The sequence below is a fragment of the Oncorhynchus nerka genome, linkage group LG6 (assembly GCF_034236695.1).
Source record: "Oncorhynchus nerka isolate Pitt River linkage group LG6, Oner_Uvic_2.0, whole genome shotgun sequence".
In the NCBI taxonomy this organism is placed as follows: domain Eukaryota; kingdom Metazoa; phylum Chordata; class Actinopteri; order Salmoniformes; family Salmonidae; genus Oncorhynchus; species Oncorhynchus nerka.
Window position 1 is genome coordinate 15,647,350 of NC_088401.1, and position 12,500 is coordinate 15,659,849.

The 12,500-nt window shown below is 44.5% G+C and overlaps 1 protein-coding gene across 1 annotated transcript in view; it reads left to right on the forward strand.

Annotated features, from left to right (window-relative positions):
* LOC115130089 (zinc finger homeobox protein 4-like) overlaps positions 1 to 12,500 on the forward strand; it is a 176,348-nt gene that overhangs the window by 63,108 nt on the left and 100,740 nt on the right. The window contains 2 exon segments of the mRNA XM_065019287.1: positions 161 to 443; positions 5,821 to 6,329. Of these exon segments, the coding sequence (XP_064875359.1) occupies positions 161 to 443; positions 5,821 to 6,329 (792 nt within the window).

A 12,500-nucleotide genomic window follows, 5' to 3' on the forward strand; every position in this document is an offset into this window, starting at 1 on the left:
AGTGTCTTGACGTAGCTTCTTCTTACTCTGTTTGACTGACACTTTTCGACTTTGTAAACTTGTACACCTGTATATGAGTACTATAGTTACCACACATCCTTTGACAACCCATTCAACCTATTCATATATATATATATGTACACCTCCCCTCCTCGTCCAGGTGTGTGACTACGAGACCAACGTGGCGAGGAACCTGCGCATCCACATGACCAGCGAGAAACACATGCACAACATGATGCTGCTGCAACAGAACATGAAGCAGATTCAACACGGTCTGCACCTGGGTCTGGCCCCGGCCGAGGCTGAGCTCTACCAGTACTACCTGGCTCAGAACATCGGCCTGACCGGGGTCAAGCTGGAGAGCCCCGGCCCAGACGCCCAGATGATTATTAACCCTTTCCAGCTGGACCCCAATACGGCTACTGCACTCAGCTCTGGGCTAGGTGAGAATCAGGGTGACTGTTAACGCTTTATTTTTCTGTCACTCTCTCCTTCTCTTTCTTTCTCTCTCTTCTATTGCTCTGTGTCTATCTGGCACATACCTCCTCTAGAACATATGTCTCTCTCTTCTATTGATCTGTGTCTATCTGGCCCATACCTCCTCTAGAACATATGTCTCTCTCTTCTATTGCTCTTTGTCTATCTGGCCCATACCTCCTCTAGAACATATGTCTCTCTCTTCTATTGCTCTGTGTCTATCTGGCCCATACCTCCTCTAGAACATATGTCTCTCTCTTCTATTGCCCTGTGTCTATCTGGCCCATAACTCCCCCAGAACATATGTCTCTCTCTTCTATTGCTCTGTGTCTATCTGGCCCATACCTCCTCCAGAACATATGTCTCTCTTAGTTTTGCTCTGTGTCTATCTGGCCCATAACTCCTCCAGAACATATGTCTCTCTCTTCTATTGCTCTGTGACTATCTGGCCCATAACTCCTCCAGAACATATGTCTCTCTCTTCTATTGCTCTGTGTCTATCTGGCCCATAACTCCTCCAGAACATATGTCTCTCTCTTCTATTGCTCTGTGTCTATCTGGCCCATAACTCCTCCAGAACATATGTCACTCTTTGTTTTGATCTGTCTCTATCTGGCCCATAACTCCTCTAGAACATATGTCTCTCTCTTCCTTTGCTCTGTGTCTATCTGAACCATAACTCCCCCAGAACATATGTCTCTCTCTTCTATTGCTCTGTGTCTATCTGGCCCATAACTCCTCCAGAACATATGTCTCTCTTAGTTTTGATCTGTCTCTATCTGGCCCATACCTCCTCCAGAACATATGTCTCTCTTAGTTTTGCTCTGTGTCTATCTGGCCCATAACTCCTCCAGAACATATGTCTCTCTCTTCTATTGTTCTGTGACTATCTGGCCCATAACTCCTCCAGAACATATGTCTCTCTCTTCTATTGCTCTGTGTCTATCTGGCCCATACCTCCTCTAGAACATATGTCTCTCTCTTCTATTGCTCTGTGTCTATCTGGCCCATAACTCCTCTAGAACATATGTCTCTCTCTTCTATTGCTCTGTGTCTATCTGGCCCATAACTCCTCTAGAACATATGTCTCTCTCTTCCTTTGCTCTGTGTCTATCTGGCCCATAACTCCCCCAGAACATATGTCTCTCTCTTCTATTGCTCTGTGTCTATCTGGCCCATACCTCCTCCAGAACATATGTCTCTCTTAGTTTTGCTCTGTGTCTATCTGGCCCATAACTCCTCCAGAACATATGTCTCTCTCTTCTATTGCTCTGTGACTATCTGGCCCATAACTCCTCCAGAACATATGTCTCTCTCTTCTATTGCTCTGTGTCTATCTGGCCCATAACTCCTCTAGAACATATGTCTCTCTCTTCTATTGCTCTGTGTCTATCTGGCCCATACCTCCTCTAGAACATATGTCTCTCTCTTCTATTGCTCTGTGTCTATCTGGCCCATAACTCCTCTAGAACATATGTCTATCTCTTCTATTGCTCTGTGTCTATCTGGCCCATAACTCCCCCAGAACATATGTCTCTCTCTTCTATTGCTCTGTGTCTATCTGGCCCATAACTCCCCCAGAACATATGTCTCTCTCTTCTATTGCTCTGTGTCTATCTGGCCCATACCTCCTCTAGAACATATGTCTCTCTCTTCTATTTCTCTGTGTCTATCTGGCCCATACCTCCTCTAGAACATATGTCTCTCTCTTCTATTTCTCTGTGTCTATCTGGCCCATAACTCCCCCAGAACATATGTCTCTCTCTTCTATTGCTCTGTGTCTATCTGGCCCATACCTCCTCTAGAACATATGTCTCTCTCTTCTATTTCTCTGTGTCTATCTGGCCCATACCTCCTCTAGAACATATGTCTCTCTCTTCTATTTCTCTGTGTCTATCTGGCCCATAACTCATAGCCCATAATTTCCCTCTGTCCTCTGTCCTCTGTCCTCCGTATCCTTTCTCTTTTTCCCTCTGTCCTCCGTATCCTTTCTCTTTTTCCCTCTGTCTTCTGTCCTCCGTATCCTTTCTCTTTTTCCCTCTGTCCTCCGTATCCTTTCTCTTTTTCCCTCTGTCTTCTGTCCTCCGTATCCTTTCTCTTTTTCCCTCTGTCCTCTGTCCTCCGTATCCTTTCTCTTTTTCCCTCTGTCTTCTGTCCTCCGTATCCTTTCTCTTTTTCCCTCTGTCTTCTGTCCTCCGTATCCTTTCTCTTTTTCCCTCTGTCCTCCCTTTCTCCTCTCCCTGGCTGTCTTATTCAGACTATTCTTGACTTTTTCCACATTTTGTTATGATACAGCCTTATTCTAAAATTTGATTAAATTGTTTTTTCCACACTCATCAATCTACACACAAAACCCCATAATGACAAAGCAAAAACAGGATACATAATAGACAGTAGTGTGTCTGTATATACCTAGGGGTTTAGTGACTAGGATAGATAATATACAGTAGTGTTCCTGTATATACGTAGGGGTTTAGTGACTAGGATAGATAATAGACAGTAGTGTTCCTGTATATACCTAGGGGTTTAGTGACTAGGATAGATAATAGACAGTAGTGTTCCTGTATATACGTAGGGGTTTAGTGACTAGGATAGATAATAGACAGTAGTGTTCCTGTATATACCTAGGGGTTTAGTGACTAGGATAGATAATAGACAGTAGTGTGTCTGTATATACCTAGGGGTTTAGTGACTAGGATAGATAATAGACAGTAGTGTGTCTGTATATACATAGGGGTTTAGTGACTAGGATAGATAATAGACAGTAGTGTGTCTGTATATACATAGGGGTTTAGTGACTAGGATAGATAATAGACAGTAGTGTTCCTGTATATACGAAGGGGTTTAGTGACTAGGATAGATAATAGACAGTAGTGTGTCTGTATATACCTAGGAGTTTAGTGACTAGGATAGATAATAGACAGTAGTGTTCCTGTATATACATAGGGGTTTAGTGACTAGGATAGATAATAGACAGTAGTGTGTCTGTATATACATAGGGGTTTAGTGACTAGGATAGATAATAGACAGTAGTGTGTCTGTATATACCTAGGGATTTAGTGACTGGGATAGATAATAGACAGTAGTGTGTCTGTATATACATAGGGGTTTAGTGACTAGGATAGATAATAGACAGTAGTGTTCCTGTATATACATAGGGATTTAGTGACTAGGATAGATAATAGACAGTAGTGTGTCTGTATATACCTAGGGGTTTAGTGACTAGGATAGATAATAGACAGTAGTGTGTCTGTATATACATAGGGGTTTAGTGACTAGGATAGATAATAGACAGTAGTGTGTCTGTATATACCTAGGGGTTTAGTGACTAGGATAGATAATAGACAGTAGTGTGTCTGTATATACATAGGGGTTTAGTGACTAGGATAGATAATAGACAATAGTGTGTCTGTATATACCTAGGGATTTAGTGACTGGGATAGATAATAGACAGTAGTGTGTCTGTATATACATAGGGGTTTAGTGACTAGGATAGATAATAGACAGTAGTGTGTCTGTATATACATAGGGGTTTAGTGACTAGGATAGATAATAGACAGTAGTGTGTCTGTATATACCTAGGGGTTTAGTGACTAGGATAGATAATAGACAGTAGTGTGTCTGTATATACATAGGGGTTTAGTGACTAGGATAGATAATAGACAGTAGTGTGTCTGTATATACCTAGGGATTTAGTGAATAGGATAGATAATAGAAAGTAGCAGAGTGTGGAAGTGTGGCGACAGTGTGCCTGTATGTACGTGTTGTGTGTGTGTGTGTGTGTGTGTGTGTGTGTGTGTGTGTGTGTGTGTGTTTTCATGTGGGTGTATGTTGGAGTGTCAGTGTAAGTATGCGTTAGTGTAAAGACACACACACACACACACACACACACACACACACGAACACACACACACAATATGACGACTAAATTAGCAGATTTGAACTGTAAAAAAATACAAATGTGTAATTCTTCAATTCAAATGGGTTAGTCTTTTATCTACATGTTCTGGGAAAGGAGACACAACAGAGAGAGAGAATTCCAAAACAAATCAAAGTTTGATAAACTCATAACTACTGGGTGAAATCACAGCAGCAAGATTAGTGACCTGTTACCACAAGAGAAGGTGAACCAGTGTAGAACAAACACAATTATTAATACAACCCATATTTACATGTATTTATTTTTAACCATTTGCACATCGTTGTAACACTGTACATAGCCATAGTATGACATTCGTTTCAAGGGAATGTCTCTATTCATTTGAAACGTTTGTGAGTATAATGTTTACTGTTCATTATTTATTGTTTATTTCACTTCTGTTTATTATCCACTTCACTTACTTTGGCAAAGTTAACATATGTTTCCCCTGATAATAAAACCCCTTGGACTGAGAGAGAGAGAGAGCGAGAGAGAGAGAGGGAGAGGGAGAGGGAGAGAGAGAGTTAGAGAGAGAGAGAGAGAGAGACAGAGAGACCGAGAGAGAGAGAGACAGAGAGAGAGAGAGACAGAGAGAGACAGAGAGAGAGAGAGAGAGAGAGAGAGAGACAGAGAGAGACAGACAGAGAGAGAGAGAGAGAGACAGAGAGAGAGAGAGAGAGAGAGAGAGAGAGAAACAGAGAGAGAGAGAGAGACAGAGAGAGAGAGAGAGAGAGAGAGAGAGAGAGAGAGAGAGAGACAGACAGAGAGAGAGAGAGAGAGAGAAAGCAGTGTCGTAACAGAACAGAGCTCCTTTTGTATCGATCAGCGTTTCATATTGTGTGAGAAGGCCTACTAGCTTTGCTACCCACTACTCTAAAGCTAGCCCTGCACTGCCCTAGCCCAGAGTCATTAAAACTATCTGATGAGGAAGCTGACAAGTTGAAAGGGATGATTGTAATTGATCCTTGTCCAATCCTATTATATATTTTTTTATAGTCAAGGCTTTGTATGTAGGCGCTGGGTCTGTGCAATGCTTTAATTGATCAAATCCTTTGGTGTGACTGAGGCCTATAGTGCTATGCTATGGCTAGTCTTCTTCTTCATGCCTCACTCCTCCACCACCTCCACCTCCTCCACCTCCACCACCTCCACCTCCTCCTCCACCTCCTCCTCCACCTCCTCCACCACCTCCTCCTCCACCTCCACCACCTCCACCTCCACCTCCTCCACCACCTCTACCTCCTCCACCTCCTCCTCCACCACCTCCTCCACCTCCACCACCTCCTCCTCCACCTCCACATCCACTTCCACCACCTCCACCTCCTCTACCTTTCCTTCTCTCTTATTCTCCTTGTCTTCCAAATCACTCTCTCTGTGTCACCTCTCTTCTTTCTCTAACCGTCACTCTCTCTCTCTGTCCCCAGTGAATAATGACTTGTCTGCGGAGCTGCGTCTGGCCAGTGGTCAGCTGATGGCTGACGACCTGTCCGTCCTCTCCTGCGGCAGTGGCGAGCTCTCCCCACCCATCAGCGACCCATCGGTCCACATCTACCAGTGTTCCATCTGCAGCCGCTTCACCTCCGACAGCCTGGAGGTGCTGGGCGCCCACGTCAACGCGGAACGCACCCTGCCCGAGGACGAGTGGCGTGGCATTGTGGGAGATGTGTACCAGTGCAAGCTGTGCACCTACAACACCCAGCTCAAGGCCAACTTCCAGCTGCACTGTAAGACAGACAAACACATGCAGAAACATCAGCTGGTGGCGCACATCAAGGAAGGAGGGAAAGCCAACCAGTGGAGGTTGAAGTGCGTCGCCATCGGCAACCCCGTGCATCTGAAGTGCAACGCGTGCGACTACTACAGCAACAGTGTGGATAAACTGCGGCTGCACGCCACCAACCAACGACACGAGGCTGCCATTAGGCTGTACAAGGTACTGTTCAATTCTGTTATGACATCATCCACAACCGTACTGGTAGACACACAGCAGCCATCAACTCACAAACCAACACAGCATCACGGTGGTAACAAGCCTAGGCCACTTTAATAACATGATGCACCGATCTGGTAGACACACGTACTGGTACTGGTACTCCCTCACTCCTCTATTTCCCTACTCCCTCTATCCTCTACTCCCTCTATCCTCTATCCTCTATTCCCTACTCCCTCTATCCTCTATCCTCTATCCTCTACTCCTCTATCCTCTATCCTCTATCCTCTACTCCCTCTATCCTCTATCCTCTATTCTCTACTCCCTCTATCCTCTATTCCCTACTCCCTCTATCCTCTATCCTCTATCCTCTATTTCTCTACTCCCTCTATCCTCTATTCCCTACTCCCTCTATCCTCTATTCTCTACTCGCTCTATCCTCTATTCTCTGCTCCCTCTATCCTCTATTCCCTACTCCCTCTATCCTCTATCCTCTATTTCTCTACTCCCTCTATCCTCTATTCCCTACTCCCTATATCCTCTATGATCTATCCTCTATCCTCTATTCTCTACTCCCTCTATCCTCCATCCTATATTTTCTCTACTCCCTCTATCCTCTATTCCCTACTCCCTCTATCCTCTATCCTCTATTCTCTACTCCCTCTATCCTCTATTCTCTGCTCCCTCTATCATCTATCCTCTATCCTCTATTCCCTACTCCCTCTATCCTCTATTCCCTACTCCCTCTATCCTCTATTCCCTACTCCCTCTATCCTCTATTCCCTACTCCCTCTATCCTCTATTCTCTGCTCCCTCTATCCTCTATTCCCTACTCCCTCTATCTTCTATTCTCTGCTCCCTCTATCATCTATCCTCTATCCTCTATTCCCTACTCCCTCTATCCTCTATTCCCTACTCCCTCTATCCTCTATTCTCTACTCCCTCTATCCTCCATCCTATATTTTCTCTACTCCCTCTATCCTCTATTCCCTACTCCCTCTATCCTCTATCCTCTATTCTCTACTCCCTCTATCCTCTATTCCCTACTCCCTCTATCCTCTATCCTCTATCCTCTATTTCTCTACTCCCTCTATCCTCTATTCCCTACTCCCTATATCCTCTATGATCTATCCTCTATCCTCTATTCTCTACTCCCTCTATCCTCTATCCTCTATTCTCTACTCCCTCTATCCTCTATCCTCTATTCTCTATTCTCTACTCCCTCTATCCTCTATCCTCTATACTCTACTCCCTCTATCCTCTATCCTCTATTCTCTATCCTCTACTCCCTCTATCCTCTCTCCTCCATCCAATATTCTCTACTCCCTCAATCCTCTATTCTCTATCCTCTATCCTCTACTCCCTCTATCCTCTATCCTCTATTCTCTACTCCCTATATCCTCTATGATCTATCCTCTATCCTCTATTCCCTACTCCCTCTATCCTCTATCCTCTATTCTCTACTCCCTATATCCTCTATCATCTATCCTCTATTCCCTACTCCCTCTATCCTCTATCCTCTATTCTCTACTCCCTCTATCCTCTATTCTCTACTCCCTATATCCTCTATCCTCTATTCTCTATCCTCTATTCCCTACTCCCTCTATCCTCTATGCTCTACTCCCTATATCCTCTATCATCTATCCTCTATCCTCTATTCCCTACTCCTTCTATCCTCTATCCTCTATTCTCTACTCCCTATATCCTCTATCATCTATCCTCTATCTTCTATTCTCTACTCCCTATATCCTCTATTCTCTATCCTCTATCCTCTACTCCCTCTATCCTCTATCCTCTATTCTCTATCCTCTATTCCCTACTCCCTCTATCCTCTATCCTCTAATCTCTACTCCCTATATCCTCTATCCTCTATTCTCTACTCCCTATATCCTATATTCTCTATCCTCTATTCTCTACTCCCTCTATCCTCTATCCTCTATTCTCTACTCCCTCTATCCTCTATCATCTATTCTCTACCTCCTCGATCCTCTATTCTCTATCTTCTATTCTCTACTCCCCTATCCTCTATCCTCTATCCTCTCCTCCCTCTATCCTCTATTCTCTATCCTCTATCCTCTATTCCCTCTATCCTCTATCCTCTATTCTCTATCCTCTATCCTCTATTCTCTGTCCTCTATTCTCTATTCTCTATCCTCTATCCTCTATTCTCTACTCCCTCTATCCTCTATTCTCTATTCTCTATCCTCTATTCTCTATCCTCTATTCTCTATCCTCTATTCTCTATCCTCTATTCTCTATCCTCTTTTCTCTACTCCCTCTATCCTCTATCCTCTATTCTCTACTCCCTCTATTCTCTATCCTCTATCCTCTATACTCTATTCTCTATCCTCTATTCTCTATCCTCTATTCTCTATCCTCTATTCTCTATCCTCTATTCTCTATCCTCTTTTCTCTACTCCCTCTATCCTCTATCCTCTAGTCTCTATCCTCTTTTCTCTACTCCCTCTATCCTCTATTCTCTATTCTCTATACTCTATCCTCTATTCTATACTCTATCCTCTGTCCTCTATTCTCTACTCCCTCTATCCTATATCCTAAAGAGGATATCCATGTTGCCTCTATCCATTGCCTCCAATGCTTCCCACAGTTGTGTCAAGTTGGCTGGATGTCCTTTGGGTGGTGGACCAATCTTGATACACACGGGAAACTGTTGAGTGTGTTGGAACCAGCTGAGTTGCAGTTCTTGACAGAAACCGGTGTGCCTGAACCAACTGTACTACCATACAACCATTCAAAGGCACTTAAATCTTTGGTATTGCCAATTCACCCTCTGAATGGCACACACACACACAATCCATATCTCAGTTGTCTCAAGGCTTAACAATCATTCTCCTGCCTCCTCCCCTTCATCTACACTGATTGAAGTGGATTTAACCAGTGACATCAATAAGGGATCACAGCTTCCAGCTGGATTCACCTGGTCAGCCTATGTCATGGAAAGAGCAGGTGTTCCTAATGTTTTGTACACTCGGCGTATTAAGCTAATGAGGATCTACTGACCAGCCCTAGCAATGTGACTGTGGTGTGTCTGTGTGCCCTGTAGTGCAGTGAACGGCTGTGTGTTCCCAGCAGTTGATTATCGTCTGGCAATAGCCAGCTCGGCAACATGAAGCATTGGCAGCCATTAAAAATCATAGCAGGGATTTATTTGATTTTTTATTAGCAATGATTAAAGGCGAAGGTATAAGACCAAGTCTGAGGCAATATAAAGGGATAAAACCAAAGACGAGAAATTGGGAAACATGTCCAACAATATTAGTGGAGACATGTATTTTCTCTGAAAAGGGAGAATAGGCAGAAAAGCAACCCTGAACTACCTCATTGTCCTAGAAAATAGGATGATGTTATCACGCACACACACACACACACACTCACGCACAAAGAGAGTGAGAGAGTAAGACACACACACACACACGCACAAAGAGAGTGAGAGAGTAAGACACACACACAAACACGCACAAAGAGAGTGAGAGAGTAAGACACACACACACACACTCACGCACAAAGAGAGTGAGAGAGTAAGACACACACACACACACACTCACGCACAAAGAGAGTGAGAGAGTAAGACACACACACACTCACGCACAAAGAGAGTGAGAGAGTAAGACACACACACACACACGCACAAAGAGAGTGAGAGAGTAAGACACACACAAACACGCACAAAGAGAGTGAGAGAGTAAGACACACACACAAACACGCACAAAGAGAGTGAGAGAGTAAGACACACACACACACACACTCACGCACAAAGAGAGTGAGAGAGTAAGACACACACACACACACTCACGCACAAAGAGAGTGAGAGAGTAAGACACACACACACTCACGCACAAAGAGAGTGAGAGAGTAAGACACACACACTCACGCACAAAGAGAGTGAGTAAGACAGACCATTTTTTATTGGTGCCAACATATAACAACATAGTTAAAAGCTCCCAGAGTTGTAATGCCTTTTAAGCCATGTCTGGTTCATGTGGACTCGGGTGTCTGTGTCTTAAGCTTCCTGGCGAGCGATTTACCTCTGGCCAGTGAAGAAGGTGAGAAGGCCATCCCACTGTCCTCTACATGCATTCAGTTACCCCTCTACTGTCCTCTACATGCATTCAGTTACCCCTCTACTGTCCTCTACATGCATTCAGTTACCCCTCTACTGTCCTCTACATGCATTCAGTTACCCCTCTACTGTCCTCTACATGTATTCAGTTACCCCTCTACTGTCCTCTACATGCATTCAGTTACCCCTCTACTGTCCTCTACATGCATTCAGTTACCCCTCTACTGTCCTCTACATTCATTCAGTTACCCCTCTACTGTCCTCTACCTCTACTGTCCTCTACATGCATTCAGTTACCCCTCTACTGTCCTCTACATGCATTCAGTTACCCCTCTACTGTCCTCTACATGCATTCAGTTACCCCTCTACTGTCCTCTACATGCATTCAGTTACCCCTCTACTGTCCTCTACATGCATTCAGTTACCCCTCTACTGTCCTCTACATGCATTCAGTTACCCCTCTACTGTCCTCTACATGCATTCAGTTACCCCTCTACTGTCCTCTACATGCATTCAGTTACCCCTCTACTGTCATCTACATGCATTCAGTTACCCCTCTACTGTCCTCTACATGCATTCAGTTACCCCTCTACTGTCCTCTACATGCATTCAGTTACCCCTCTACTGTCCTCTACATGCATTCAGTTACCCTCTACTGTCCTCTACATGCATTCAGTTACCCCTCTACTGTCCTCTACATGCATTCAGTTACCCCTCTACCTTCCTCTACATGCATTCAGTTACCCCTCTACTGTCCTCTACATGCATTCAGTTACCCCTCTACTAACCTCTACATGCATTCAGTTACCCCTCTACTGTCCTCTACATGCATTCAGTTACCCCTCTACTGTCCTCTACATGCATTCAGTTACCCCTCTACTGTCCTCTACATGCATTCAGTTACCCCTCTACTGTCCTCTACATGCATTCAGTTACCCCTCTACTGTCCTCTACATGCCTTCAGTTACCCCTCTACTGTCCTCTACATGCATTCAGTTACCCCTCTACTGTCCTCTACATGCATTCAGTTACCCCTCTACTGTCCTCTACATGCATTCAGTTACTCCTCTACCGTCCTCTACATGCATTCAGTTACCCCTCTACTGTCCTCTACCTCTACTGTCCTCTACATGCATTCAGTTACCCCTCTACTGTCCTCTACCTCTACTGTCCTCTACAGCATTCAGTTACCCCTTTACTGTCCTCTACCTCTACTGTCCTCTACATGCATTCAGTTACCCCTCTACTGTCCTCTACATGCATTCAGTTACCCCTCTACTGTCCTCTACATGCATTCAGTTACCCCTCTACTGTCCTCTACATGCATTCAGTTACCCCTCTACTGTCCTCTACATGCATTCAGTTACCCCTCTACTAACCTCTACATGCATTCAGTTACCCCTCTACTGTCCTCTACATGCATTCAGTTACCCCTCTACTGTCCTCTACATGCCTTCAGTTACCCCTCTACTGTCCTCTACATGCATTCAGTTATCCCTCTACTGTCCTCTACATGCATTCAGTTACCCCTCTACTGTCCTCTACATGCATTCAGTTACCCCTCTACTGTCCTCTACATGCATGCAGTTACCCCTCTACTGTCCTCTACATGCATTAAGTTACCCCTCTACTGCCCTCTACATGCCTTCAGTTACCCCTCTACTGTCCTCTACATGCATTCAGTTACCCCTCTACTGTCCTCTACATGCATTCAGTTACCCCTCTACTGTCCTCTACATGCATTCAGTTACCCCTCTACTGTCCTCTACATGCATTCAGTTACCCCTCTACTGTCCTCTACATGCATTCAGTTACCCCTCTACTGTCCTCTACATGTATTCAGTTACCCCTCTACTGTCCTCTACATGCATTCAGTTACCCCTCTACTGTCCTCTACATGCATTCAGTTACCCCTCTACTGTCCTCTACATGCATTCAGTTACCCCTCTACTGTCCTCTACCTCTACTGTCCTCTACATGCATTCAGTTACCCCTCTACTGTCCTCTACATGCATTCAGTTACCCCTCTACTGTCCTCTACATGCATTCAGTTACCCCTCTACTGTCCTCTACATGCATTCAGTTACCCCTCT